This window comes from Idiotropiscis lumnitzeri, chromosome 16, assembly GCF_059441095.1.
Source record: "Idiotropiscis lumnitzeri isolate Australia: NSW breed Sydney's pygmy pipehorse chromosome 16, RoL_Ilum_1.0, whole genome shotgun sequence".
Classification (NCBI taxonomy): Eukaryota; Metazoa; Chordata; class Actinopteri; order Syngnathiformes; family Syngnathidae; genus Idiotropiscis; species Idiotropiscis lumnitzeri.
The window spans coordinates 11,363,716-11,390,225 of NC_142406.1; the positions used below are offsets into that span (position 1 = coordinate 11,363,716).

Genomic DNA, 26,510 nt, shown 5'->3' on the forward strand with positions numbered 1-26,510 from the left:
TTTATGAGGTTTGCTTCCTTCCCGCTGAGCAGAACCATGCATGCTGAGTGCGTGCAGGCGTATTTGACAGCCAAAACCTTTTTTTCTTTTTTTTGCTCCGACAAAAAAAAATGGAAAACAATATATGTATCCAATCATTTGTTTTGTCAGCCTTGCTCTCAAGAAATATTTCTGTTTATTTATTGCAAAGAGTGAAAGTGAATATATTGGAGGAAAAATCATCCAAATGCAAAATGTTCCATGAGATGCATTTTGTTGGGTGTGCCACCATGCATTTTTAGTTATATTTTTGTTCAGAGTTTAAATTACATTTTTTCACACCGACTTTTTTAGAATCGGGCTGCCAAGGTACTCATGGTGATTAGGTCCATGATAGTGTGTTAGCTCTTTTTTTTTTATAAATTCTTTATTGTATTCATAGAGGTGCGCAGGTGAGGATATAAATGTTGTTAATCTATAACATTTGAGAACAAGTGGCCACATGATGCTCTCATTTTTGTAAATGTTGGGGTGGCGGTGTTGTGGGGTGTGGATGAATAATACGCATCCTTGAAGCCATTGTATCCTTAGACGACGTCTCCCTCCTTGTCGCATCTGTTAAGCTGATGGCTGTCTTAAAAAATTAACAAAGACAAAATATGATATTGAGTCATGGAATCATTAAATCCTTCCTGGTGCAAAATAGGAAGCGGGAAAAAAAAAACTGACTTGGATCCAGCATATTTAGGGCAGCGGGATTGTTGTATTTCTAATGACTGTTCAGCTCCTAATGGAGCCTCCTTTTGTTTTTTAAGCAAGGCTCTGTCTCCGAACAGCATAATGAGAGCAAGCGTGTGTTTGTGTGCGTGTGTGTGATTATAGCAGCTACGCTTGCCATTAAAAAAAAAAAAAAAAAGAGACGAATGGGAAGGGAAGATTGTGCTTTTTATTACCTTTGCTTGTTTGAAATGTGCACTTTTTGGGGTAAATAACCACTTGGATGAACCATACGCCAGCCTCCACTTGAAGCTCCCACAGATGCCGACAAAGGAACGCCCGCTAATTTGTCCTCCCCCGGCTGAGAAAGATGTTACGAGATCCCATATTAAGCAGCGTAGTCAAAAGGAAGATTTTTTTTTTTTTTTTTTTTTTTTTTTTTTAAAGCTTTGATTGAATCGCGCGGCATCCCAACATGGCACCCGCTCGCTCGGCTAGCCCACTTAACTTCATTTTCAAGACTTTTTGGCGGTTTAAAACAAAAATGGGGCAAATTGGCAAGAGAATATATCGTATATTTGGAAATGCCGTGTTCGCAACGAGCCAAAAAGTTTTTAAATCTCCAAAATGATTATTTGTGCGTATTCTTTCCGTATTTATCGACAATTCTCTTTGAAAGTGTTAAAAATAGTAAAAGGAGTCATGGTTTGTGAAGTCACCCCATCTCCGGCGCCCTCTTCCTGCCTCATAGGTCAAATGTTACCATGGCGACATACACTCACCCGAGTTTCCCCAGTAACAAGCTCAAAAGATCTTACCTACAGCACATAAACAAAAAAAAAGGCTCGTCTGAGTGTTGTTTTTTTTTTTTGTGCTTCGGGGTCTCATTAGCGAGCTTGGCGTCAATGACACTCGAGTAATCAATAGCGCCCCCTTCAGACCACGCCGATCCGCATCTCATTAGTGGCTCCTGATGCCAATCACTAAGGGTTTAGTGCACTTGTCACTTTCTTGTATCGCCGTGCACATTGTAGATGTTTAACAGATGAAATCAATCAAACACGGGAGACAATTTCACCTCAATATATCATCACCGGGCTCTCCTTGAACACTAAATACATTTTCCTGGAAGTCGACCAAAAATACGCTTGACCATATGTAACTCTCAGCTGTCGAAGAAAGCACATAAAAAAAAAAAAAAAAAGAAGTTCAGCATTTCGCCAGCTGCCATTACCGTCTTGGCCAGTGTGCTGATAAAAGCGCACATTATGGCGCATTATTATTCAAATAGTGAGTGCATTTGCTCGATTTTTGTGCCTGGTGCTCATTAGTCCGAAATGGTAATTTGACTCTATTAGGATATCTTTTCAACACCATGATGCGGAATTAGATGGAATGCCTGTGTCATATGCTAATGAAGGCTGTTTTGGTCCGGGCTACTATTGGCTTAAATTTGTCCATCAGGTGGTGCGACATTTTCCCAATTCAAAGCACGACACAAAAAGTTAATATTGTACTTGTTGTTGTGTTCTTCATTTTGGAGACTACTTTGGTAATATAGTTCAAAAAAGTAAAAGAAAAATTTCATTATTCTTTTGAGTAGACTCCAAAATGCAAGTGGAATTTTGAATATACAAGTTTTACAATAACGTCGTGTATTTGCCGGTGAGTTGTCGTTTTTCTCCGACACGACTGCCGTCCTGATTCTCAATTTCAACATTGCTGCATCAATTTCATTTTTACCACAGAACTATTCAGTGTGCTGTTCTCTGTCTTACCCCCCCCTCTTTTTTTTTTTTTTTTTTTTTTTTTTTTTAACCTTACCCCTCATTTTTATTCACATCCACTTCCCCAGCTGGTGACTGACAGCCCTAGAAATTGATTTTCAGCCCGGTGTGTTCCCCCTGTCTCACTCTCTCTAGGCATTCCCTTATTTAGCCTCCACCACTCCAGGGTATAGTCTAGACCGCATGTTTGACGGGAGCAGTCTAATTCTTGGTTTGACGTGGCTCTGTGACAAGCCCCAGGGGGACATTTCAAACACGTTCGGTTCCACATTGGTGATACCTCCTCCTTTCCCCCGCTTTGGCCTTTCACTGCCTCTCTTGCTTTTGTTCTGTCTTTAAAAATAAAAAAAAATAAAAAATCCCCGAAATCTAGAAAGCCTCCAAATAAAACGGCGTCCACGCACGGCCGTCGCCAGACATTTTCTATGATGTGGCGAGGGTGACACATCTCATTGAGGGTTGGCACATTTGCATTCCTGGAACGGCGCGATGATTCACATCATGCCATCCGAAGTCAGGGTTGCATGTGAAAAGCAATGTTTTGTTGTCCATCATTTATTCAATCATGCCATTTTTTTTTCACAACGTTACAAGGGGTGGCCATCGTCCCTGGGCACTACATAGCTCCGCCCCTTTATCCATGCTGATCCTTGTTAGGGTAGCGTGACTGATGCAGCATGATTGGTCAGTTGCTCGACTGGGTGAAAGTGATTTGTTAATCATAAATAAATAATCAGAAAGTGCAAGATTAGACACAATTGTCCGTTAAAGGGAGGCTGCTAAGCAGATGAAAGAGACAAACAGAGGAGCAAGACGATGGGAATAGATTAGAAATGACGGGCGATAGTACGGTGGTTGAACAAAAGCTCGGTTTTGTCACCAAATGAGCGTATTGATCACTGGATTCCTCTCCCGTGTGGAAAATGACAGGCGGGGTAATTGATTTCCCTGCTGGCTGTGTATGCATTGTGACGGGCTTAAAACATTCGGTTTGAGTCATCGGGGCAACACGGACAACTCAAAAGCTATCTATGTCAATAATTTTACTGAAACGCACAATTTTTGGGGGGTTACAGCGTATGTATCCAATCAATTATTTGCTCTTTTAAATCCGGAGAAAAAAATGAGTTTTTAAAGTGTTATTTTTGTCCATTATGCGGCATGTATCATGGCTGCAAGAATGATCTGAGTTCTTCCCATTCACTCGTACTCAAGTGTGAGCGTATCAATGGTTGTTTTTGAGGGAAAAAAAAGTCCAATACAATTTATTTGTGATCGAGTGGCATATAAAACTGTCGACCGTAATGGAAATGCTGGAAATAAACCTCCTTACTTACTACCTCTGCTGATTCCCTTTTCACTCCAATCTCAAGGCAACCGACCGACACTGTCAGTCGCTCGCTCAAGCGTAACGTATATTTTGAATCCGACACCCACCTTTTTAATATTTTAATAAAAAATAAAAAAAGACAGTTTCTCAATATCAGGGCTCTTCAACTGTATATATTTTCTTGCCTATCTGCGCTATTCCAAATGATGCTCTTCGTTACTGCAAAGTCATTAAATCCCCTCCATTCAGCAGCAAGATTTCCATTCTTAAGCAGCTTTTCATGTCTCTTTTTTTTCTTCTCTGCTGAGTGGGTATGCTCTTTTGCGGAAAAGCCTCACCATTCCTCATTAGCTCTGTTGCATATATTTTGCACCTGCCTACCCAATTTCTTCCACAAGTCTTTGACACTTTGCCAATTAGTGTCTTTGTGTAAATCCTCCAGACAAAACTAGTTTGGACACAATTAGCTCTTAGACCGTCAAGAAAGGTTCACGTCAGATTTTATTGGACAAGAAAACATTTTGTGTTTTGTGTGTGTGCGCGTGTGTGTGTGTGTGTGTGTGTGTACATTCCACGTATGTATTATGTTTCTGGGTGGTGGTAGCAGCAGAGCCACACAGGCCACAGTGCCAGATAATGTTTTTGGTTGGGGGAGGGGCTAGGGGTGCATCATGCGGTGTGGTCGAGGGTTAGAAAACGAGGTCGATTGAGGTTAGCGATGGCGGAATGAAGAAATGACGCGATGAGGGATGGGTTCAAACGGTCGAGGACGTCCGGGAATGATTATACACTCGGTGCGGTTATTTGTAGTTGTGCTTGTGCGTCTTTTATTTTGGTTTGTATAGTTTGTGTGTGTGTGTGTGTGTTTGTTGAGGAGGGCTGTCAGTTTCGGTCTGGCAGTCAGCATAATTAGAAATCTTTTACCCCTGTGTACTCTTCATTCTCTCTCTCTCTCTCTCTCGCTCGCTCGCCCTCTCTGGCTTTCTTTGGATATTTTTCCATCTTGCTTCACCCAGCGAGCGTTCTCCCAGCCACCCCCCTCTCTTTTCCACCACCCACCTCTCGCTGCTCTGATTGATGACTTTTAAATCATCTTTTTTTTTTTTTTCCCCCTCCCCACTTTCTATCATAGTGACGACCGTCAGGGAGGGGCGAAAGTCGAAAAAACAAAAAAACATTCCTTTTCTCTGTTTGCTCCGCAGTCCGTCTGTCTCCTTTTCACCCGCCGATCTGATTTAATGACTCCACTTCATCACGTACCAAGACATCCGCTAATCTATTAAGTTCAGATGAAGCCCTGATGGACTTGTCAGCGACTCTGCCCAAGCGTTGCATTAAACACAGCGAGGAGAAAAAGAAAGGGGGGGGGGACGAGTAAAGTCTTCTGCTGTCCAGTTTTCAATGTTATTAGGGCCCAAGCTTATTTCCTACTTCGCATCTTCAATGGACCGGCCGTAACTAAAAGAGTTCTTCGTGTGTCTCTCGCAGGTTTTATCTACACTTGCGGTGGTACCCTGAAGGGGCGAAACGGCAGCGTCGAGTCGCCAGGGTTCCCCTACGGCTACCCCAATGGGGCCAACTGCACCTGGGTCATCATCGGCGAGGAAGGCAGTCGCATCCAACTCATCTTCTTGTCATTCGCCATCGAAGAGGAGTATGACTTTTTGTCCTTGTACGACGGACACCCGCACCCGGCGAACTTCAGAACCAGGTAGGCCAGCATGTTCAAATTGAATTAATTGTACGTGTTTCTAGCTTTTGTGAGAACTTGTTCCTATGTCGCGCATAAGGGATGGGTGTTTCCCCGTGTGTTTCTCGTGACGCTTGTTCGGAGTGTCAAGTGTCACTTGTGTCAGGGGCGCGTATGCGTCTGTACGTGTCGCGTCATCAACGAATACCTCAAAACATTGCTTAATTAATTGAACACAAATTCAAACGCACCGGAGCGCCAACATGGTCGACGGCTGCGGAAGTGGAACAGCTCCACCCTGCAAAAGTGCACAGATGCCAAGCCTGGTGATTTGGGAGTTACGAAGAATCGTGTTGCACAAACCCCACCGAGTTCATTGGCAGGTTACGCCAACGTCAAATGTAGATCAGATCTTAATCTAGGATTTATTTATTTATTGTTTTTTTTTAATTTGGTAAAGTTGTTTCACCAAGTTATGCAAACACCCCTGCAACCGCCTCGGGAAATAGGTCTGGAGTTACATTGTCAACATGAGTCAGCAGAATCAGCAGTTTCGAGAGTTCACGCAAAGGTCCGACTTATTTAATGAGATTAGGCAAGACGTGGTTCCGAGATGAGGGGAAGCGATTTAGGTCCTCCTGATAGTTGCTGGAAAGCAGTCCTCTCACCATGGGACGCTTTGGCTCGCATCCGTTAGAAGCCTGACGCAATCAGCATTCTCAAACCCAAAAAAAAAAAAAAACGCGTTTATTGTTCAAATACCGTGTGAAGACGCCAAAAAAGAAACGGTGAATGTGGGATTTGCTTTGGCGATGCCCAGGGAGGAGATAAAGCGGTTAAAAGGAAAGGAAGAGTAAAAGACGTCCTGGGTTGACTCTCATTTCCCCTGCTTAACGTCGCAAGCGACTTGAGTGGAATTTTTTCCACATTGTCTTCGTGAAGACGATATTTATGATTTCATCTGGGCCTCGTTGGTCACTTAATGGAATGTCTCATGTGAGCTCGCGGAAAATAAGAGTTGCTGTATTAAGAAAATCCATCGACTGCTATTTAATTTCCTCAATGTCATGTGTCACATTTCAAATTGCTAAAAGGTGCACAAATGAGTGCTAATTTAACTAGGTTTAACTAAATAAGCAAGAACCTTAAAATGAACGATACCAGACAGGTACAATAATCGTTTTATATATAAAAAAAATAAAAGAAAATCATCTATAACTTTGCTCATAAAGCTCAAATAAAAATGTCAACTCAAGTTAACGACTGTAAGTAAAGGCATCAAACAACAAAGTTTTCAATTAGTTGTGTAAATGTTCATGTGGTGATAGTTTCGTGTACCTTTTTAGTTTAACTGGCTTGCGTGGCAATCTGTAAACAAAGACAATGCAGCTCTGCTTCTGGCTCGTCGACATGGTGGCTGGCAATGAGCTCTTGGCAGAACATCAAACTCGCAGCCAAAGCCATAACAAATGCCATCTGTGTTTTTATGACACAATTGTGGGTTCTGTTGCACTTGTCTGTTGGCTTTGACGTAAGAGATAAGCAGTCTTATTTATTTTTATTTAGTTTTTTTTTTTTCATTTTTGTTCCTTCGTTGCACCAAATCGTAACTTTAAAGACGAGCCTTGGTTATGGTGAAACATAACAGTTGTGACTTGCAGTCGTCTACGATAAACTTTTAGAATGTTGCCATCGGCTGGCATCGCGGTCCAGGATGTACTCAAGCTCAGCTGGGAAAGTTCCGAAAAATTCTGAGACTGGCCTTTGCCTGTCAAAATTATACAAATATCGCCACTCGGTATTGGTTCGTCCTTAACTCATTCACGACCAGCTCAGTAAAAAAAAGGCTCTTTGACGTATTTAGCCGTCAATGGTATTGAATGAGTTAAAGACCCAACACTCATACTGATATCGCTCCGAATCAAAAATGCGATATTAGCCTTGCGTTACGACATTCAGTCGACGTATTTATTAAACTAGCCAACCCTTTGTTAACTTTGTTCCTGTTTCATCGACTCACTTCCGCGTTCCATCTATTTATGAGTTAACGACTTCAATCGCAACAATTTGTTCTAATTACAAGTTTTCATAATTAATGAAAGGGCACCTCGCTTGTGCCGCATGTTCCGTAGAGCAGTTCCAAGTTGGCCTGCTGACAGCCGCTGGTGTTGTGCGAAAAAGTCTGCTTGGCCCAAAGCATGGCAACACTTTGGATGAGAAACACGGATTCAAGGACGAGGCAATTCATGCCTTGTTATGTTTGTTTATGTGCTCATATTTTTTTTTTTTGGTGTGTGCTAGTTGGAAAAGTTACGGTGAGTTAGCCATGCATGTATTCATGGCACTCCGGGAAAAGTTGTTCATACAGTACAAGCTTCTCATGGGATTGACAGACGGGACGACGCTTCCTCTCAGGTTTCATGCTAATTCAACCTGACACATTTGCATACGGTTTCCCGCAATCCCCCCCCCCTCCTTGTCGTTCTTTGACTCGTGTTCTGCAGCAAAAATCGTCCTGGTGGTAATTCAATTTGACTGGTGACCTGTCTTTTAACTGTGGACTAAATACGGTACGGTCTGTATCAAAATGATCACTGGGGAGATTTTTGGCTTGGAAAAAAAAAAACTCCCCAAACACAGAGTGGCTGTTTTGAATACAAGCACAGTTTTGCCTTTTCTGCTGTCAAAAAGAGGTAAAAAATTTCCACTTTATGGCACCATAAGACGTTAAACACGGTCAAAGTTTTGTTTTAAATAAATTAATAAAATGCATGAGCCATAAATTCAATGCATGATTTTTGAATTGAATAAAACTGAGTTAGAATATTTAATTAAGATTTTTAAAAAATCATATATATATATATATATATATATATATATATTTATTTATTTATTTATTTATTTTTTTTAAATATGCACTGCATGTGAGAGTTGGTCATACAACCACCCGAGAACTTTTCAGCGGTGTGAATGTTTCTTCAACAAATGCGTATGTGCCCGTGCATGCTGGCCATATTTATTTTTTTGCGCGAGAACAAACTCAATACGTTCGTATACTCTCAAGGGCTTCAATGGAAACCGGGGGTTGTGTTTGAGCGTCTGATTGGCTTCGATCCGCCGCGTCTCAGGCTGGATTCTTTGGAAATGTGTTTACAGCGTCTGCTATATGAATGTCGTACACATGCGGCGAGCGTATTGCTAAGTCAATAAAACGGGGTTTTCAGTAAGGCGCAGCGGGCCAAAAGCTGGTGGAAAATGGAGGAGGCAAGTCATATTATAAAACAACATTTCTGAATACAAAGAAGAGTAATGAAAAATCATTGAAAGAGGAAATGAAGGAGTCAACATTTTACAGAGAAGGCAGTGTCACAGCAGACGGCGGCAGTCAGCGAGGTTGTGAAACAAATAAATGAATGGTGTAAAAAACAAACAAATAAATGTACCCATTGCTCATGCTTCATAACACATCAATTAACACATCACATTTATCACCTTTTGTTGTCTATATTGGACTGTTTTTTTTGCAGAGGTGAAAAGTATCTACCACAACCTTAGTTTGTACGCCTCTACTTTCCAGTCTTTTAAGCCGTCTTGAAGTTGTTTGCTGATTTTGTGCAAAAAGTCAGGTTCCTTGCAAAATAGTTAATTTACTTTAGTCAGCGCCACAACAAATGTCTGCTTTTTCAATAATTCACCCTGAGAATTTACAGCGGGAAGCATTTTGGAGTTGATTTAACTGCGTGGCTTGGTTTTGAAAGCGCACTTCTGTTTGTCGTCAGTTTATGATTGCTGCCGTGAGCCACTCTGCCAACTCAATACGATTGGCATTCTATCCACCAAGCAATGAGGAATACAATCGAGGTCAGATGAGGACAAAATCCAACGGAGGAACTTCGAAAGCCAATCAATGCGAGGGTATATATGCCGGAGTGGAGGGCATCCGTCTTTAGTTGGGTCAGCGGGGTGAACGACAAGGTTACTTGAGGCTAAAGATGAGATTGTTGGAGAGGGGAGAGGGCGAAAAGGGCGCGGCACTCGCCTACTAAGTTAAGATGTCGTGATTTGTGTCTTCAATTGTATTGCGCTGGCTGTGTCTCCATTTTGTGTGTAAAAAAAAAACCCCACACAAACGGAGTTATTGCATTTGGGGTGAAGAAGGTGAGCAGAGTTTCGGCTGCTTGTCTAATGTGATTTATCACGAGGCTTTTCACTCAATGGCTTCCAAATGGGAATATAATGTTTGCGGTTTATTTTGATTCCAAGCGTCTGCATTGTTTGGGGCTTCAGCTGCCACAATCTAATGAGATCCAGGACGAGTACAGACAATTTCGCTTTTACTAACCTCATAATGCTCACTTTGTCTTTCTGCTTGGAGGAAACACTGCGTCTTTTTGTCATATTCTTCACTTCAGTGGATCTAAACACAGTCGGAGCTTTGACTCGAGCTCAGGTCAGCCATTTACCATGTTGTTATTTTAGTGCTCAGCCCTTTTCGCACTGCACTCGCTCAGTGTGAAGAGGTTGCGCCGGCGGAGCAACAGGGAGACAGCGCCCCAGATAAATCAGTAATTTAAGTTCAACAAGTTTCACAGATAAATTGACATTTGATTTGGTTTTACTTACGTTTCAGTTAAGCAATTCAATGTCCTTTTTTTTTTGTACACTTGCAGTGTGCATTTTGCCGATATTTGGAAGCGCTGTCGTTGAGATGAGATGTCGGCTACATTTTCCTTGTCACATAATAAATCTCGTTTTTGAAAATCTCTTTATTTAAGAGTCTCTTTTGTGTGCTGCAGCTCCACCAAGACTGCTCCGAGATATATTTCAGGCCGAGCAGGGAGCATCGTCTTCTTCCAAACGTCTCGGTATATCATCTCTTGTGCGTCCCCAAAGCTCTGGACAACTGAGCCTCCATTTTCCTCATGTTGTTATCTGTAAAGAAATCCTCAAAATAGCACTAAATGGCTTCGCCAGCCCTTTTCCTCTGGGAGGGGCTTGTCTGATGTCATGTTGTTGCCCCTCTCAAATAAAACATAGAACACAACCGCGTGGCAACACTCCATTCCCTGGTCCCTGACCCTTCCCCGCATTTCACAATTAATGCCGAGCGTGAAAGGGAGCTTTAGTGCCTTCTCCATGCTGCTTTTGATTGTGTTTGACTGTCTTGTTCGACGGATAGCTGAAGATGCATCGGCGACTGGTATTCCAATTCCCGCCCTCTCCCACTTCATAGCTTATAATCAGGGGTGTGCAAACTTTTGGATTGGCGGGCCACAATGGGTTCTAAAATTTGACACAGGGGCCGGACCAGGAGCAGATGGATGGAGTGTTTTTGGTAACCTCACCTTATCGGAGAAAAAAAAAAAACATTTTAAATGAAATTGAACCAAAACATTACAACAAAATATCCGTGTTTGACACACCAGAGTATCTAGAAAAATAAAACATTAACAAGCTTTATTCATTTTTTTTTTTATTCAAGTTCGACGGGCCGGATTAAAACATTTAATGGGCTGCACGTGGCCCCCGGGCCTTGGTTTGCTCTCTCCAGGCTTATCTGAAGCTTGATCACAATCAAAAATTGGGGCTGCAAAGTTTCAAGGAACCTTTTGAAATTGAGCGGGGCGTCGGCCATTTTGGTTCACCGCTAGCATTCGTGCTTTGATAAATTCCTACTCAGGAATTTGCCTAAATGAATCCATATTGGAAGTAGGTATTTTATTTTGCCCTTGCCAACTAATGTGGGTCGACTATGCAGCTTTAAAAATAAACAGATCTCATTCGACAACTCAAAATTCCCGCCCTTAAACATCACAAGCTGGTCTTTGCCTGTTCCGGTCCTGACCCGCTTTGTTGTGTGTAATCTCCTGCAATGCCGCCTTTACACTCAATAAGACCCTCTCTTATTTTCCTCTGCAGGAGGACACGTGGGGGTCATGCGCATAGATGCAACAAAAAAAAAAACCCTTCAAAGGGATAAACAGGGAACTATAGCGTACAAATACAAAGGTCATGAAAACACTTTTGATTTTGGTACAATATATTAAGCGGGGGGAGATTGCACGAGGTGTGTATGTCGCTGTTCGCTAAATTTGTACGTGTGGGGTTCTAATGGAGGTGTGTTTACCCCTGAGGTTGTCATATTTCATCTGCTGCCGCATCAGTTCTGCCCTTAAGAGGTGTGTGTTTGCTTGCTTGTGCGACTCTTTTGTGTTTGTGGATGAGAACGCGAACATCCACATAACGTTGCCTGAAGGGTCCAAAGATGGAAGCGGAGCGATAATAGGCCAGCTTATTTTTTTTATCATTATTGTTCTTTATATATTATTTTGTGGTGCTTATTTGGCCAACATTGCTCAAGAAGCGTTGTTTTTAACCTGTATTTAAAAAAAAATATTTACACTTGGGGCTAACGTGTTGGCAGCTTGTTCCATCCGTGTGCAGCAAATGACTCGCCATATTTGCTTTGAACTCTAGTTCTAGTCAATCAGATTGAATACAAAATGAAATGGCCACGCCTCTTTTCCGAAGTCAGTTGACATCGGCGCCAGTTTCCCAAACTCAATTAAATTCAGTTATATTAAATTAAATTAAACTGGATTCAAACAAATTAAGAAAAGGTATTATACAGGGAAAAAAATTGTAAATAAAATAAAATAAAATAAAATATAAAACAAGTACTTATTTAAAATTGTAATTAATTGTCAGTAATTGAACAGTTTCACTGGGTGCCACTACCTTAGCGATCATGTGCTTCTACTCCAAACTACAATATCAGTTGTATGTGCAAAATGTAATTAAATATAGCATGAATATCATTCTACATGACTATAATACATTTAATAACCGTGAGTGGATGTTGAGACTATTACGAGGTGAACTCAGGACATTTGCTTGCCTGTCTCGATCAGCATTTCAGTTGATGTGTTGTAATTGGCGCACAGGAAGATGAAGCTGGCTTTCTTTTAAGGAGGGCGGGGAAAAAAGCTTTCACGGGAAGTTTGGAAGCTGCTAACAGCCATTTAGGAAATTACTTTTTACATGAAGTGTTTTCTTTGAGCGTGCGGCAGCTTGTCAGGGATTTCCCGGCTCTTGCTGTAAAAATGAGATACAGTATTTGAGCCGTGCTTTATACTTTGTGCGTGTCGAGCTTATCACTCGGTGTCCATTATCTCCTATCGTCCTGTGCACAGTCTGTCTCTGTCTGCACCTGTTATGGACTCCTTCATCTCTCTTCTCAAATATTACTTCGGCGACCGTGTCTTTTTCGCCTCCATTTTGTCAACGTCATTTGTTCGCCGCCCGATAACCGGCCGACCATTATTTCCAGTCGCAGATTGCAATTGTAATGGCGAAAGAACGCTCAGCGGTATTCAATGAAAGAGTCGCAATATATCTACTTTTGTGTCATTGTCGTCCTTTTTGACGGTTATTAAAAATTGACTCCTGGCTGACATTATTTGGGATTCTTCTGGTACTTTGCTGGAATAAATTTGGGGTTTTACAATGGGGCGAATCACCTCGAGTGATTGATGAAAGCCTCTTTTATACTGTGATGACTGTGCCATAAAATGTCTTTACAAAATGCTTAGTATTGAACTTTCCACCAATCTGATCGCTGTATTAGATTAGCTAATGTTCTGCACATTTTGTTAATTTTGTGATTGGTCGTAATGTCATTTGCAGATTCTGCAAATTAAAAGAGTGAATTTTGGCCACCCATGATCGATTTTATGAGCGAAAAGACTATTTCGGAAAGTGACCCAAAGCTGCAGCGCCGAAGTGTGGCGGCTGATGTTATTTTTTTTTTTGCTCGAGAGCGTAACTCAGTTAACTCCATTGCGTAGTCCACAATTTTATGAGAATTGATTGTGAATTGTGGTCACACTTGTTTTGTCGCTCCCTTTACTTCCTTGGGGGTGTGTTCGTTGATTGTCTTTCAACTTGCTGAGTGGATATCGCGATTGGCCTCAAAGATCCTGATTGCGTCAGGTCGAGCTGATATCGTGGTGGTTGTCTCTGTTTTGACTTTGGGAATGACTTGACAAATGAAAAATTATTTCTGGAACATAAAACAAGTTTTACTTAACACTCAGCTCTTAACTACTTGCCAATTATTGAAGTTGTATTATGAATCACGATAAGTGTTGAAATGGAGTCTATTATCTCCAAAGGTGTTATACGCGCCATTAAGGATGGAACTGACTCATTGAATGGCAGATCTTGAGTTTTTCCTGCAGTGTCCATGTTACCTTCAGAAGGACAAAGAGAAATACGCCCTTTTTCACTTTTCATAAATATGTATTGGTGACTTTACCTAACGTAATGAAGCGAGGAACGGGCAAACACTCTTTGGTAGAAATGTCCAAAATTATATCAAACCTACCTTTGTGTCAAGCGCCCGACTCAGATCCCAGCTGGCTTGTCTATTCTGGTAAATACACTCACGAGTGTGTCTTTTTGTGTGCAATAATGTGTGTGTGTGTGGGCGTATGTGTGTGTGTGGTCTCAGGTTCCAGTAATCCCAGCAGCTAAACTGGTAATCCCTTTGAACTGCCCATTAGCCTCTTGACACTCACAACCTCCTTGCGGGTCGTCACCCGGGTGTCAGGTGTGCTCTTTCCCTGGGGATGGATCAGTTTGATGAGCCACAAAGCTGGCCTCTACCCCCCTCCTTACTGAAGGGATGAGAACTGATGTTTGGCGAGCCTTCTGACGATTGCAGGAGGGGATCGACGGAGACAAGCAGGCGACAATGACCAAAAAAATGAGAAAACTGAGAATGCCGCTCAGTTAAAGGCCAGGGTAGATGACACAGGTGTCTGCTATGACATGACAATTGCTTTCAAAAACTGCGAGTGGGTGGGTCAGGACTGGGGGGGTTGACTTGAGACGTTTGTCCCTGCCATATGGAATGCGCTCACACCAAGATTATTTGAGTTAATGAAAATGAACAAAATTACTAAAACTAAAATTTAAAGACATTTTTCTTAACAAAAAAAAAAAAAATAGCTTTTAAAAAAGAAAAACTAAAACAAATTCTTAAATTGACTAAATTAACTATAATTAGAGAACATGTTTAAAACATGAGCCTTAGGGGTTCATTTTAAATGTATTTATTTTGGGATTACAGTTCGGACAATAGCCTTAAGAAAGAAGTAACAAACAGTCGTATTGAAATTGTGGTCTCGCGCCAGCCAATAAAAAAAGTGGCGCCAGAAGACTTTGGTCCTAGTCGACAGCTGCGGCAATAAAATATTGTTACAGTGGGTGTGAAAGGGGCTAGAGATTCAAAAATGTGATAATGAAGGTGATGTAGCGGGCATCGCTTGTCCAGGCGACTCAGTACAACGTCTACCTCGCTACCACCGACGAAGGTAGAAATTGGCGCTATTGCTCTCCATCACGTAAATATAGAGAGGAAAGGTGGGAAAAAGTCGACTTTTAAATGGCAGATGATTCACATCTTTACGTCTTACAACAAACGTAACAACACACACAGCAGTTATCCCTTTTTATTGAGATGCATTTTAATTATTTATTGATTTTATTTTTTTAATATATTATATATAATATTTGTATTTATTTTAGATATTTTATTTTAATTATTTTGATTTATTTGAATTATTTATTCATTTATTTAAATTTTTCTTTTTCCATTCAGCGTTTCGTTCGCCGTTCTTTTGTCGAGCCTCACGCCCACCCGACTTCCCACTGGATGTTTAGCGGTGAGCCGCGTGGGCAGGGATCGACGCGGCTGTCTCGTTATTGAAAGACATCCGCGTTGAGGCCTAAGATTCTCCCGCATTGATGTCGACGTGGAATTCTTTCCTCGGAGCGTGACTCACAAACACAGGGGGTGACTCAATCTTACGGAAGGGTTGCGGCATCTTCTACTGTACACCGTCTTGACTAAGGAATCTATTCAGTTGGTTCTGTTGTGTTCTTTCGGATTTGGATGCTTGGGTTAGCCGAGGAGATTGACCTTGTACTTTTGCCTAAACAAAAAAAAACATTGTTTGATATTCGTTTCTGCCTGCTGTTGTTTCCCATTTCTTATTCTAAATCACGGCAGATGTGATAATTCAAATGGAACTGAATGCGTAATTAATTGTCGTGACGTTTTCGGAGAGGTGTCCGGCTGTCTTTGCTAACACCAAAGTCTGAAATTCTTCGTTTTGCAACTTGCTTTATTTTCGAATCGCACTGAGCTCCTTTTTTAACGAAATGCTACTCAACACTGGAAAAGCTGAGGCTCCCTCAAGCCGCCTTCATTAGCAGGGAGAAGTTTTTAGTAAAACATCGCTCTTAAAGCATCGTTAATCGCTCAGGTGTGCGCACATATTTACGAGGACGGCCGTGTTTAAAGATTTTCTGTCGGCGGCCTAATAACGTTGAAACGCTGCCTCGGCAAGAGCAGCGAATGTTTGGAACCGACGCTGCGATGTAAAAAAAAAAAAGTGGAACGAGAACGATGCGTGTTCTTCTCTGCTCCGGTGCATCGCTTCATTATCCTCGCAGACACAAATACAAGAATTCAATTAAAACGAGCGTGTAGTGACCTTAACACATGGACGCAGTGCCTTTGTTGACGTGTCAATTAATCACCGTCTGTCACTTGACCATTATAGACTGTGTTTCCTCAGTGGACCATGGCCTCCTTTTGTGGTGTGTGTGCTTGGTCATGACCATCGTTATTCCCGAACTCTTAAAATATTGCCAGCGCCACACCAATAAGTATGTTAGAGTGCTTGCACTTGGTTATGTGTGCGTGTTTATATTCCGATTCGCCAGACTTGTGTTTTTAAACATAAAAGGAGATGACACAATGTGGCCCGAATGCCTTGGCTCGAACAGAACACGCTGTGCCTCGATAATACAAAATAATCCCATAGCAAATGTTTTAGCCACCACTCAGCGCAAATATGGAACCGCAGAAATGTTTTTATACCGTGACAAGGGCGGGTGGACCTCAAGGCAAATATAAAAACAGAAAAACAGAGCGGGGTTGTTACGTCTTTTCAGTATCGCCAGAAATCGAAGATGGCATCGTCATCATGCACACATGATGTGTGATCTGATTCTGATCTTGTGGAGTTATTAGGTTTGTGTTTTATGTCAAGGACTCTTCACCCCTCACTCAAACTGAAATCCTTTGCAATCCATCTGTCTAGTATACAAGTTCCAACTTTAATCTGACAAAATCTCAAGGACAAGGTCACTTTTGAGACTTTTTTTTTAATCTATCTTATTATATACCATAAATGGATGGATACCGTATATACCATATATGTTAAGTTGGTAAATCAAACTGGTTTAGAGGGTGTTAATTTAAAAATATTAAGCTACGTTTTCCCACAATTCCAGAGTCCAATTTCCGTCCACCAAAAGGCCTTTTCTCCATTCCAGCAAAGCCTTCTTTTATTTTTATTAGAAATTCTGAGTCTTTCTTTCTTCTTGGTCATCATTTGACCCTTTTCATGCATTTTCTTTTACTCATTTTGTTAGGCTGATTTTCAAAATGTAACTTCTTTCAGTCTCTTTGTGGTAGCAAATGGATCGTCTGTGCCTTGGCTCTGATTGGAAAGAGCTCCCCCCCCCCTCCCCCAACAATATAGCCACATTCGATGCTGTGGTGATCGTGGTATCCATCACATCTGTTCCCAATCCCCCCGTAGGCATGTGATCGGGCTGATATGATGCGAGGGTTAAGGCCAAAACCCATCACCGGCGTGACTCTCGTAATCATCCGATCATTCAGTGAACCCTGGAGAGCATTGAGATTGTGCTACGGGAGCACGGCCATGCGTTTTATTCCTTTTAATTCGCCACCTGTACATCGGAGCATGCGGCGAATGCCAATGGTTTTATTTAATCATCGTATTAATGGCGTGTTTCGCAAACAGCAAGCCCCAGGGAAATGCTTTGGGTGGCCAATATGGCTAGGCTTGGACTAAAGAAGATTGACAGAATACAGAAGCTTTTTTTTTCAGTTGGAACAAGCATTTTTGGAGCTGACAACATCAACCGAATTTGATTGATTTTCCCATGCAGATATTCTATATTAAAGTCCTCATTAATGTCCGTATTAAATTATGATTTTATATATATATATATATATATACATATATATATTATATATATATATATATATATATATATATATATATATATATATATATATATATATATATATATATATGGTGAATCCATTTTAGTAGACGAGTCACATTTCACTCTGGACTTAATTTTTGTTCTATGTCACTTTAGGAAAATCCATCCACATTTCAGGGTGAAGGAATGACATTTTGGGGATTTTTTTAGTGCTGCCAAATGTCAAATTTGACTCAAACAATATGGGTTATATAAGGCCTATGGGGAATATCTTGCATGTCCGAATCTGTTGCCGTCATTATTAATGCTCCCTGGTTCGTGTTCCTCCATGTCACTGCTGTCCCTCTTGTTTCCAACTTTTACGACCCCAATTTCTCTATTAATTAAGATCTCGACTACAGTTGACTCTACCTCTATATACGACTTTGAAATTGAAATAAGTAACTTTATATCATATCATTTTTACAGGAGTGTATGGAGAAAAAGTAAAAAAGTCATCATCCTCGATTAAAGTACGCATACAGTACCTGAAAAACCTTCGTCAATACGGTGACAAAGTAATTGAACTTACTTCCCACCACGGCAGGATTTACTCCCCTTTGAATAAAATCTGTGTCTGTACTGAAAAAGCACGACACCACGTCCACAAGTGTTATGTTGTGCCGGTATATCGTAGGAGTTACAGCGGCGTGGCCATTCATCACGCTGAACGTTGTAAAAGCGTCCACTCGGATTTGCTCTACTTTGCGCCACGCCGCCGCCTGAAACTGGACTTGGAAGGACATCCTAAGTAAAAGTGATTCATGATGCCAAGCCGGGGAATAAAAATGGCCACCTTCCTGATTAAGCTATCTGCCGTTTCCAAGGGCAATGTTTACATTTCCATGCAGCCTTTTAGATGGGAATGCTGTCTGGAACTTGGATTTAGTGTTAGCTTTTAAGACATCCCAGATTCTTATGACATGCCACACTATTCTTGGCAAATGTGCATCTGTGCCGTGTGCAGAGATGTGTAAAGTTGCCTTTGAGTGTGTGTGTTTGTGTGTATGCTTGGGCGGGCCTGGTGTTTAGTGCCACCATGTTGTTGTCAACAAGTCAAAGAGGTAGTTATTAGCACGGGCGATGCGCACTTGACTGCAGACAGAAGCCAACACAAAGCATTACAAGAGACGTGACTGCATTGCACCCCCCCCCCCCCATTGAAGTTCATGTGGGAAGGCTCCAATGTGAAATTTACCTTAAAGGCTTGCAGGGCTTGACGCAAAACTGACGTCAAATGAACAACATCAAATAATACGGATGGAGAGATGCTTTCATGATGAACTACAAACATATATATATAATTTATATATTGCATTATGAGAATAGTCCGACTTTCATCTTTAAAGTAATGCAATGTAATTGTTGGAACTGTGCTACCTTGACTTAGGAATGCCACTCGGTGACTTTTGCTTTGTGTTACGAGCAAAAAAAAATTATTCCCAATCCGAGATGCACTTTCTGCCATTTATCGAACAGGACAATCAGTCAAACACACAAATACAAAATGGAAAGCGTCACAAGGCAACGTAGGCAACAATTTATGCCAAACCACTCACACGTGTTCTTTATGAAAAACTTTGGAGAAGTGGTGGGCGGTTCGGTTAATTAAATTCAAGGTTCCGCTCGAGTTGTCTCATAAAGATCCAATTCAGCCCTTTTATTTTCGGGTTTCAAATAAATAAATAAATAAATAACGCTAACTGCTGGAGCAGTGCAATGATTAATTGACTACTAATCAATTAGCAAATGTATTATTATTTTTAGGATTCCATTAATCTTAATTAATTTAAAATTAAACAAAATGTCGGAACTGCATCCCCTCAAAAATAAATATTCTCATATTGTGGTCCTCTTTGAAAGCAAACTTTACGTTAAAGACCTTTTCAAGCGTCTACTGCGACTTTGGAAAACAATTCTTGGTCTATTTTCATTGATATACTTCCATATTTGTGTTTTTTTTTCCCAGCATCTCAACCATCGCTTCTTTTTCATGGCTAACATTTTGTACAATTACCTGCATAATTCTCCTGAACTCCTGGTGTGTGTGACCGTCCTTTACCTCCCACGTGTGCTCGGCGCACACATTTAATCCCTCATCATGTTTATTCTTTTACGTTCCTCTTTTGCTCAGCACCACCCCGTGCCATATATCTCTCTAACGACTGCACCTTTAAGTTGCTGTCAGCCCCGACACCTCCTCTTTGAATGCCGGTGGAGGCATGCAATCTGTCTCTGCGCCCAACACCGATGTGAGCGTGAGCGTGCACGTGTGCAAATGTTCCACCCGCATGCACGTTCCTCTTCCTTACGTGTATACGTGTGTGCCCCGTTTCACTGCATGTGCTGACGTGTGTAGCGCGTCAAGTGTAATAGTAAGTGATGGCATAGCCAGAAGCCTAAACAAGCTTTAGCTCGCGGAGTTGGGAGGGGGGAGGGGGGGGTCAGCAGTCACTATCTATCTAACTGTCTTGAAGAGAGAACGAGAGAGAGAGAGGGGAAGTTGGGTGTGGGAAGACGGAGGGACACAACATTTATTTTTAAATAGTGCGCAACCGCTGTTTACGGATGTTGTTGAAAAATAGCGGCAGGAAAATCGCATTTGCTCACGGAGGCATGTCACCATGAACCCCAGAGGGTGGGGGGTAAAGATGTCGCACCTGTTGATATTGAAGCTTATGTCACCGTGGCAAAAAGGGCAAATGTATAAAAGTCAATGGCGCTGTCATGTCACGAGAGGTTGGTGATATTGTAGCGAGGATGGAGAGCGCCGTTTTCCATGGGGAATGAATGTGCATTCGATTAAATCCACCCATGCATGTTCTGCCTGTGTTTCTCTATTTTTTTTTTTCTACAGCTTCCTTCCAAATTCACATATCGTGGAGCAGATAAGCCAAATGATGCTTACGAGAATGTCATCTGGCAGATATACTCAATGCAGGGTCAACTTAGGAAAAAAAAATGGAATCCACCATTTTTGTTGTAACTTACGAATTTGTGCATGTAGTTTTTGAGCATTTGCTGAAATGTGTTTCTAGAAACACTGCTCTATGGAAGGTCACCCATTTTACTGATGGTGTAGTGGTTCACTCTGGACTCAATTTGGACCGTTTTTTTTTTCTTTTTTTTCCCAGCGACTAAAGATGGTTAGGAAATGCATTGCCGGACCAGAAAAGGCTGCCTTGGTGTTTAGCTTGCATCACTACTTGTCAGTCTGAGTCACAGCATGTTCCCCTCTGAACCTTTGGGGCTGACAGCGGGGTTAATCTGCTGTTCGACCCCCGGTTGGAGTGCCTCGCTCCCTTAGTGGGGTGGGGGTGGGGGGGGGCTTTCTCCACCGAATCCCAAACGGTGCGGAGGATTGGCTGTCGGTGCTCATCGCTGGTGTTGCTGCCAATCATTCGGAGTGTTGTGGGATGTCCGCCGTGTTTGTGGATTGTTACAGCAAGTTTTCTCAGTACCTTGCACATAGAATAAAAGTTAACCGGTGTGAACGTCCTCGGTAATGAACATGAGAGAAAATACAAAGTGAATGTGCCTGCCCTTGACGCTCTAACCAGCCTGAACAATTGTGACCTCTGGACCTCATCTCCTCCTTCAGTATTCGACTGTGCGTGTGCGTGCGTGCGAGCGAGCGCTTCTGTCAAACAGAGTTTATCTGATGATTATATGAATGCTAACGCGATGCCGCAATGATGAAATGCGGCGAAATAACAGAGGCAGACGTTTGTGAACTCGGATAAATAAAAAAAATAAAAAAAACACACACACAATTAATGGCTTTAACGAGGGAAGCGTGTGTGTCGGTGGAGCTGGTGAATGAATGTGAGGTGATGGGAAATGATAGGAAAGATATCGGAATGGATCTGGACTTAAGTGATAATAATGATCAGGAGAATAGATATGCCTCACACAATTGGCAGGAAATTAAATTGAGGTTTAATCGTGTTTTAAAATACACGTTGAACGTCGGTAGTCATTTACAAATCAATCTGATCCGAACACAATACCGCCTGGGAAAACACTTAGCTTGCCAAGTGTAGCCGACAAAACGAACATTTAAAAGCCGTCGCGTAGAAAGCCAAAGTGATCATCAAAAATAAGAGAATAGATCACATGAGATTTTCCACATCATTACAATAAATGTAAATTGTAAATCGTAAATTGACAGCTACTTTTTCTGAAGAGAGAAGTTCAGAGGGGTTTTAAGTCTATGGGGGTCTTTTTTTTTTTTTTTTTTGACTTTCACACATCTTTATAATTCACATCGTACAACTAAAAGAAAAAAAACTAAACAAACAAAAAAAAACAACAACTCCTCAAACGCCTATTAAGTGACATGCAGAGTCAAGAAGAAAAAAAAAAAAAGCGAAAAAGAGGACTGCGTGCTTGCTTTTGCGTGCGCGTGCACGCGTTTGTGGTGGTGCGTTAGCAAGGGGAATGACAAGCTACAGCTATCTGGTTGCACTCGCCTCTCCCTTTACGAGAGATTTGCTATCCATAAATCATCAGTTAAGTATCATAGTTAGCAAAAAAAAATGTTCTTTGCTCGTTTTAATGGTGCGAGTATGCCACGTTTAGTCGAACAGAGCTCACATTAGTTATTCTGTATGCGAGCCAGCGATATTTCACGGGTTGACCGCAGGGATGCCCACTACTCCCTGAAATATAATAGACCACCTCCTCCAGTTGCGAAATCCAGATAAGTGACTTTTGGGTATATTCCGATTTGTGATTGAACTTACATTGTAAAACATGAGAGGCGACCGGATGACGGCGTGTGAACGGTCATGTCAGGCCTCTGCCTTTTACAAAAGGAAAATATGCCAGAAGAATTCCATTCAACGTGTAAAAGACGGAGCTGACTCTTATTCTTGTTTTGTTGAGGTATCAAATAAATAGACTGAGGAGGTACAAAAGATGAAAAGAAGAGCGTGATGCTGCAAGGATAGGTCAGCAGCTTCAGACACAACATATAAAATAAATGTTTTGAAAGAGCTCTTTGGAGACATTTAAGCGCAAGTGATATATATTTTTTTTTTGGAACAGGATCCCTTTGTGCGCACTTATAGCAGCGAGAAGTACTTTTGAGAAACACATTTTGATTGACTTTTTCCTGTGTTATCTATTATTGTCTTGTGTCTGTTTGGTGTTTTATTGTCATTTGAACCTTTGCGCTAAAACTGTGGAACTGTGAAAATCCAACAGTGCAGTGTCGCTTATGTGTTCCCACCTGGTTGTTTTCCTGTTTGTATATCAAGCTACACTGCAATTTCACAACTCTACGGGTTTTATTCTTGTGGCATGGTTTATTTAAAAAGCAACCTGATCCACTAGTGGCTTTTATTGCTAGCACTCCGCCTCGCAACCTACTCTTCCACCTTTTTTAAAATTTAAATGTATTTTCAAATAATGGAGAGTTGTTTGTGTCGTACCTCAGAGGCTCAGTCGGCTATGAGGAGCAAACACAAATAGTGGTGTAATCAAACCAGCCGAGTATAAATCAGAAGATGATTTCCTGGAAGTGTGCAGCAATGGTTGTTCAACACTTTTGGTGTAGTTCCGAATTTTCTACAGGATCGGAAAATCAGTTTCACAAAATGCTTGACGGTAATTGCATCAGTGCATACAGTATTTTCTTTCGACTTATTATTCTGTTTTGTTTGCTTTGTTACAGCCGCTGCTGTTGAAAAAGTCAGATACAGACAACGTTGAGTTTGTCTTTTGATAATTGTTTAATTAGTAGTCATTTGGGTGGTAACAGCCTCCAATTTTCCAACGTAATTAAAATAAATTTAACTGTGAAATTTGATTTCGCCAGTTAGTTTTAAATACTTATTTAAATAATTTATGTTACATATTTTTATGTATTTATATGTTCATTAATTGTATTTTCAATGTTTAAAATACGTCATTGCATATTTTTTTTACGTTTTTTAAAATAATTTTTAATGTGTTTTTAGCCCACTTGAGGTGCGGTCAAAGGGAAAAAAAACAAGATCAATTAAAGCCATTTAAAAATAAATAAATGATGAAAGTTCATACCTTGTCCACTAAATTTGGGATTAAAATAGTTTTAGTCTTGTTACAAAACTGTTACCTTGTTAGAACAAAATATTAGATTTAAAATAAAAATATGAATTTGAACAGATAAAATACAAAGTTGGTTTGTGTTCTCATGGGTTTTGCAAACCAATTATGCAGCAACTCTGAAATTGTAAGAGTGTTTGCTGATTTGTTTGGAGTATGTACGTATATATTTATTTATTTGTGCCTCTGCAGGTTAACAGGGTTCCAGGTGCCCCCTCCGGTCACTAGCACTGGGAATGTCTTCTCTTTGAGGCTGACGAGCGACTTCGCAGTCTCCGCACATGGCTTCAAGCTCATCTACGAAGGTCAGAATGTGTCAACGTGTATGTGTGCGTGCGTGTGTGTGTGTGTGTGTGTCAATGTTTGCCGCAGTACTGCCGGAGAAAAGAAACGCGAGGCACGCCTCGCCTCAATTTGAATGAGCAAGTCCTTTGAAAATGTTGTTTTCAGGCGAGTCAACATTGTTATGGGCGCGCAAGTTGTTTCCGTGGTGATGCACGGAATGCGGTGCTCACAAAAAAAAATAAATAAATAGAAAAAGATGCAGAGTGATAAAACTAAATCTGAAAACGATGCACATATTTTATAAGGCACGGAAGCATGGCGCAAAAAATGTGGTTGAGACAAATAAAATCTGTCTTGTCTCATGTTGATCTTCCACCGTAGCAATCTGAGAGTCCTCCTGTTTCTCTTTTACCCCCCAGTCCAGTGTCTTTGAAGGACTTCAAGAAAAGTTCTCGCGGAATTTGACACGCTCACTTTTCAGCTTGTCACCAGTGACACTTTAATTCCTTTTCCTCTGCGAACGGCTGTCAAGACTGGGCCCAGCGTTGTGAGCAATCGAGTCGGGTGGTAAAAGTGCCACATTTTGACCCAAAAAGTGAGACTTTTTCAAGATGAACCCACTTACTGAGATCTCTGAGACGGCATGGAGGGCAGACAAAGCTTATTTTCTATTTTTTTTTTTTTGCCAGTTCCAATCCTCCAATGCTTGGGCTCCAAAATGTCTGATTTCTTGGGTCTCAGACCAATTGTCCCACTTCGCATGTTGTCCGACTTAACTCTCCGGACAATATACCAGGGTTCTTTGGAATCTTTGGAATGTGGGTGGAAACTGAAGTACCCGCAGAAAACCCACCCAAGGCCAGGAGAGAACATGCAAATTCCGCGCAAGAAGGCTGCAAATTGTTATTTAACAGGAATTAGCTCCCCTACTCTCTGCCACAATCAAATGAAATGACGACTTTCACAATGAGATGTTTCATTAAAAACCGTGCCCTCATGAATGCACCACTGAGGTAGCGGCCTCGCTTTTTCCGATGGGGAAACATTCAGAAGGACTTGCAACATGAAATGTTTGCACTCTCAGCGAGCTTCCTGGGGAGTCGTCTGAAGAGCCGCCTGTTATTTATATGTGCATCAGGCACAATCTACCATATGCAGCATCCCATAATGTTCACGGGGGAGAGCTAGACACGGGCGGAATGATCCAACATGGATTATTTTTGGCAGGTCCATTTCCACAGCAGGTAATCCTCCTGTTATCCTCCCATTGGACACATTTCATTTTTTTTCATTTTTTTATGGTGGGGTTGTTTGACATGTATTGTCTGCAACAGCAAAAGAATGAGGACTGTTTGAGATAACCGGTTGAGTATTTAAACAAGATTTTTGTTGCATTTTTATTGGTTTATTCATTTAAACATAATATATAATTGGTAAAAAAAAAATAAAAAAAATGTATTTTAAATAAAATGATCCCAATGATCCTAGGAGCGAAGTTGTCGGGGGATTTTTTGCCCCTGGTAGGGTCACCCATGACAAATAGGTCCTAGGTGAGGGTCCAGACAAAGCATGGCTCACAAGAACCCCAATGATGACCACAATATATGGACCACGATTTCCCTTGCCCGGACGCGGATCATCGGGGCCCCCCTCTGGAGCCAGGCCTGGAGAAGGGGCTCGTTGGCGAGCGCCTGGTGGCCGGGCCTGCACCCATGGGGCTCGGCCGGGCTCAGCCCGAAGAGGCAACGTGGGTCCCCCTTCACATGGGCTCACTACCTATGGGAGGGGCCAAAGGGATTCGGTGCAATGTGAGTCGGGCAGCGGCAAGAGCCAGGGACCTTGGCGCTCTGATCCCCGGCTACGGAAACTAGCTCTTGGGACATGGAATGTCACCTCTCTGGCGGGGAAGGAGCCTGAGCTGGTGTGCGAGGCAGAGAAATTTCGACTAGATATAGTCGGGCTCACCTCCACACACAGCTTAGGCTGTGGTACCAGTCCTCTTGAGAGGGGTTGGACACTCTTCCACTCTGGAGTTGCCCAAGGTGAGAGACGCCGAGCAGGTGTGGGCATACTTATTGCCCGCCGGCTTGGCGCCTGTACACTGGGGTTCACCCCGGTAGACGAGAGGGTAGCCTCCCTCCGCCTCAAGGTGGGGGGACGGGTGCTGACTGTTGTTTGTGCTTATGCACCAAACAGAAGTTCAGAGTACCCACCCTTTTTGGAGTCTTTGGAGGGTGTGCTGGAGAGCGTTCCCCCTGGAGACTCCCTCGTTCTGCTGGGGGACTTCAATGTTCACGTGGGTAATGACAGTGAGACCTGGAAGGGCGTGAATGGGAGGAATGGCCCCCCCAATCTGAACCCGAGCGGTGTTCTGTTACTAGACTTCTGTGCTCGTCATGGATTGTCGATAACGAACACCATGTTCAAGCATAAGGGTGTCCATATGTGCACTTGGCACCAGGACACCCTAGGCCGCAGT

General features: G+C 41.9%; 1 protein-coding gene across 1 annotated transcript in view; it reads left to right on the forward strand.

The window, feature by feature from the left end:
• Positions 1-26,510, forward strand: part of csmd3b (CUB and Sushi multiple domains 3b) — a 203,645-nt gene that overhangs the window by 34,945 nt on the left and 142,190 nt on the right. The window contains 2 exon segments of the mRNA XM_088318195.1: positions 5,302-5,524; positions 23,939-24,051. Coding sequence (XP_088174321.1) covers positions 5,302-5,524; positions 23,939-24,051 — 336 coding nt within the window.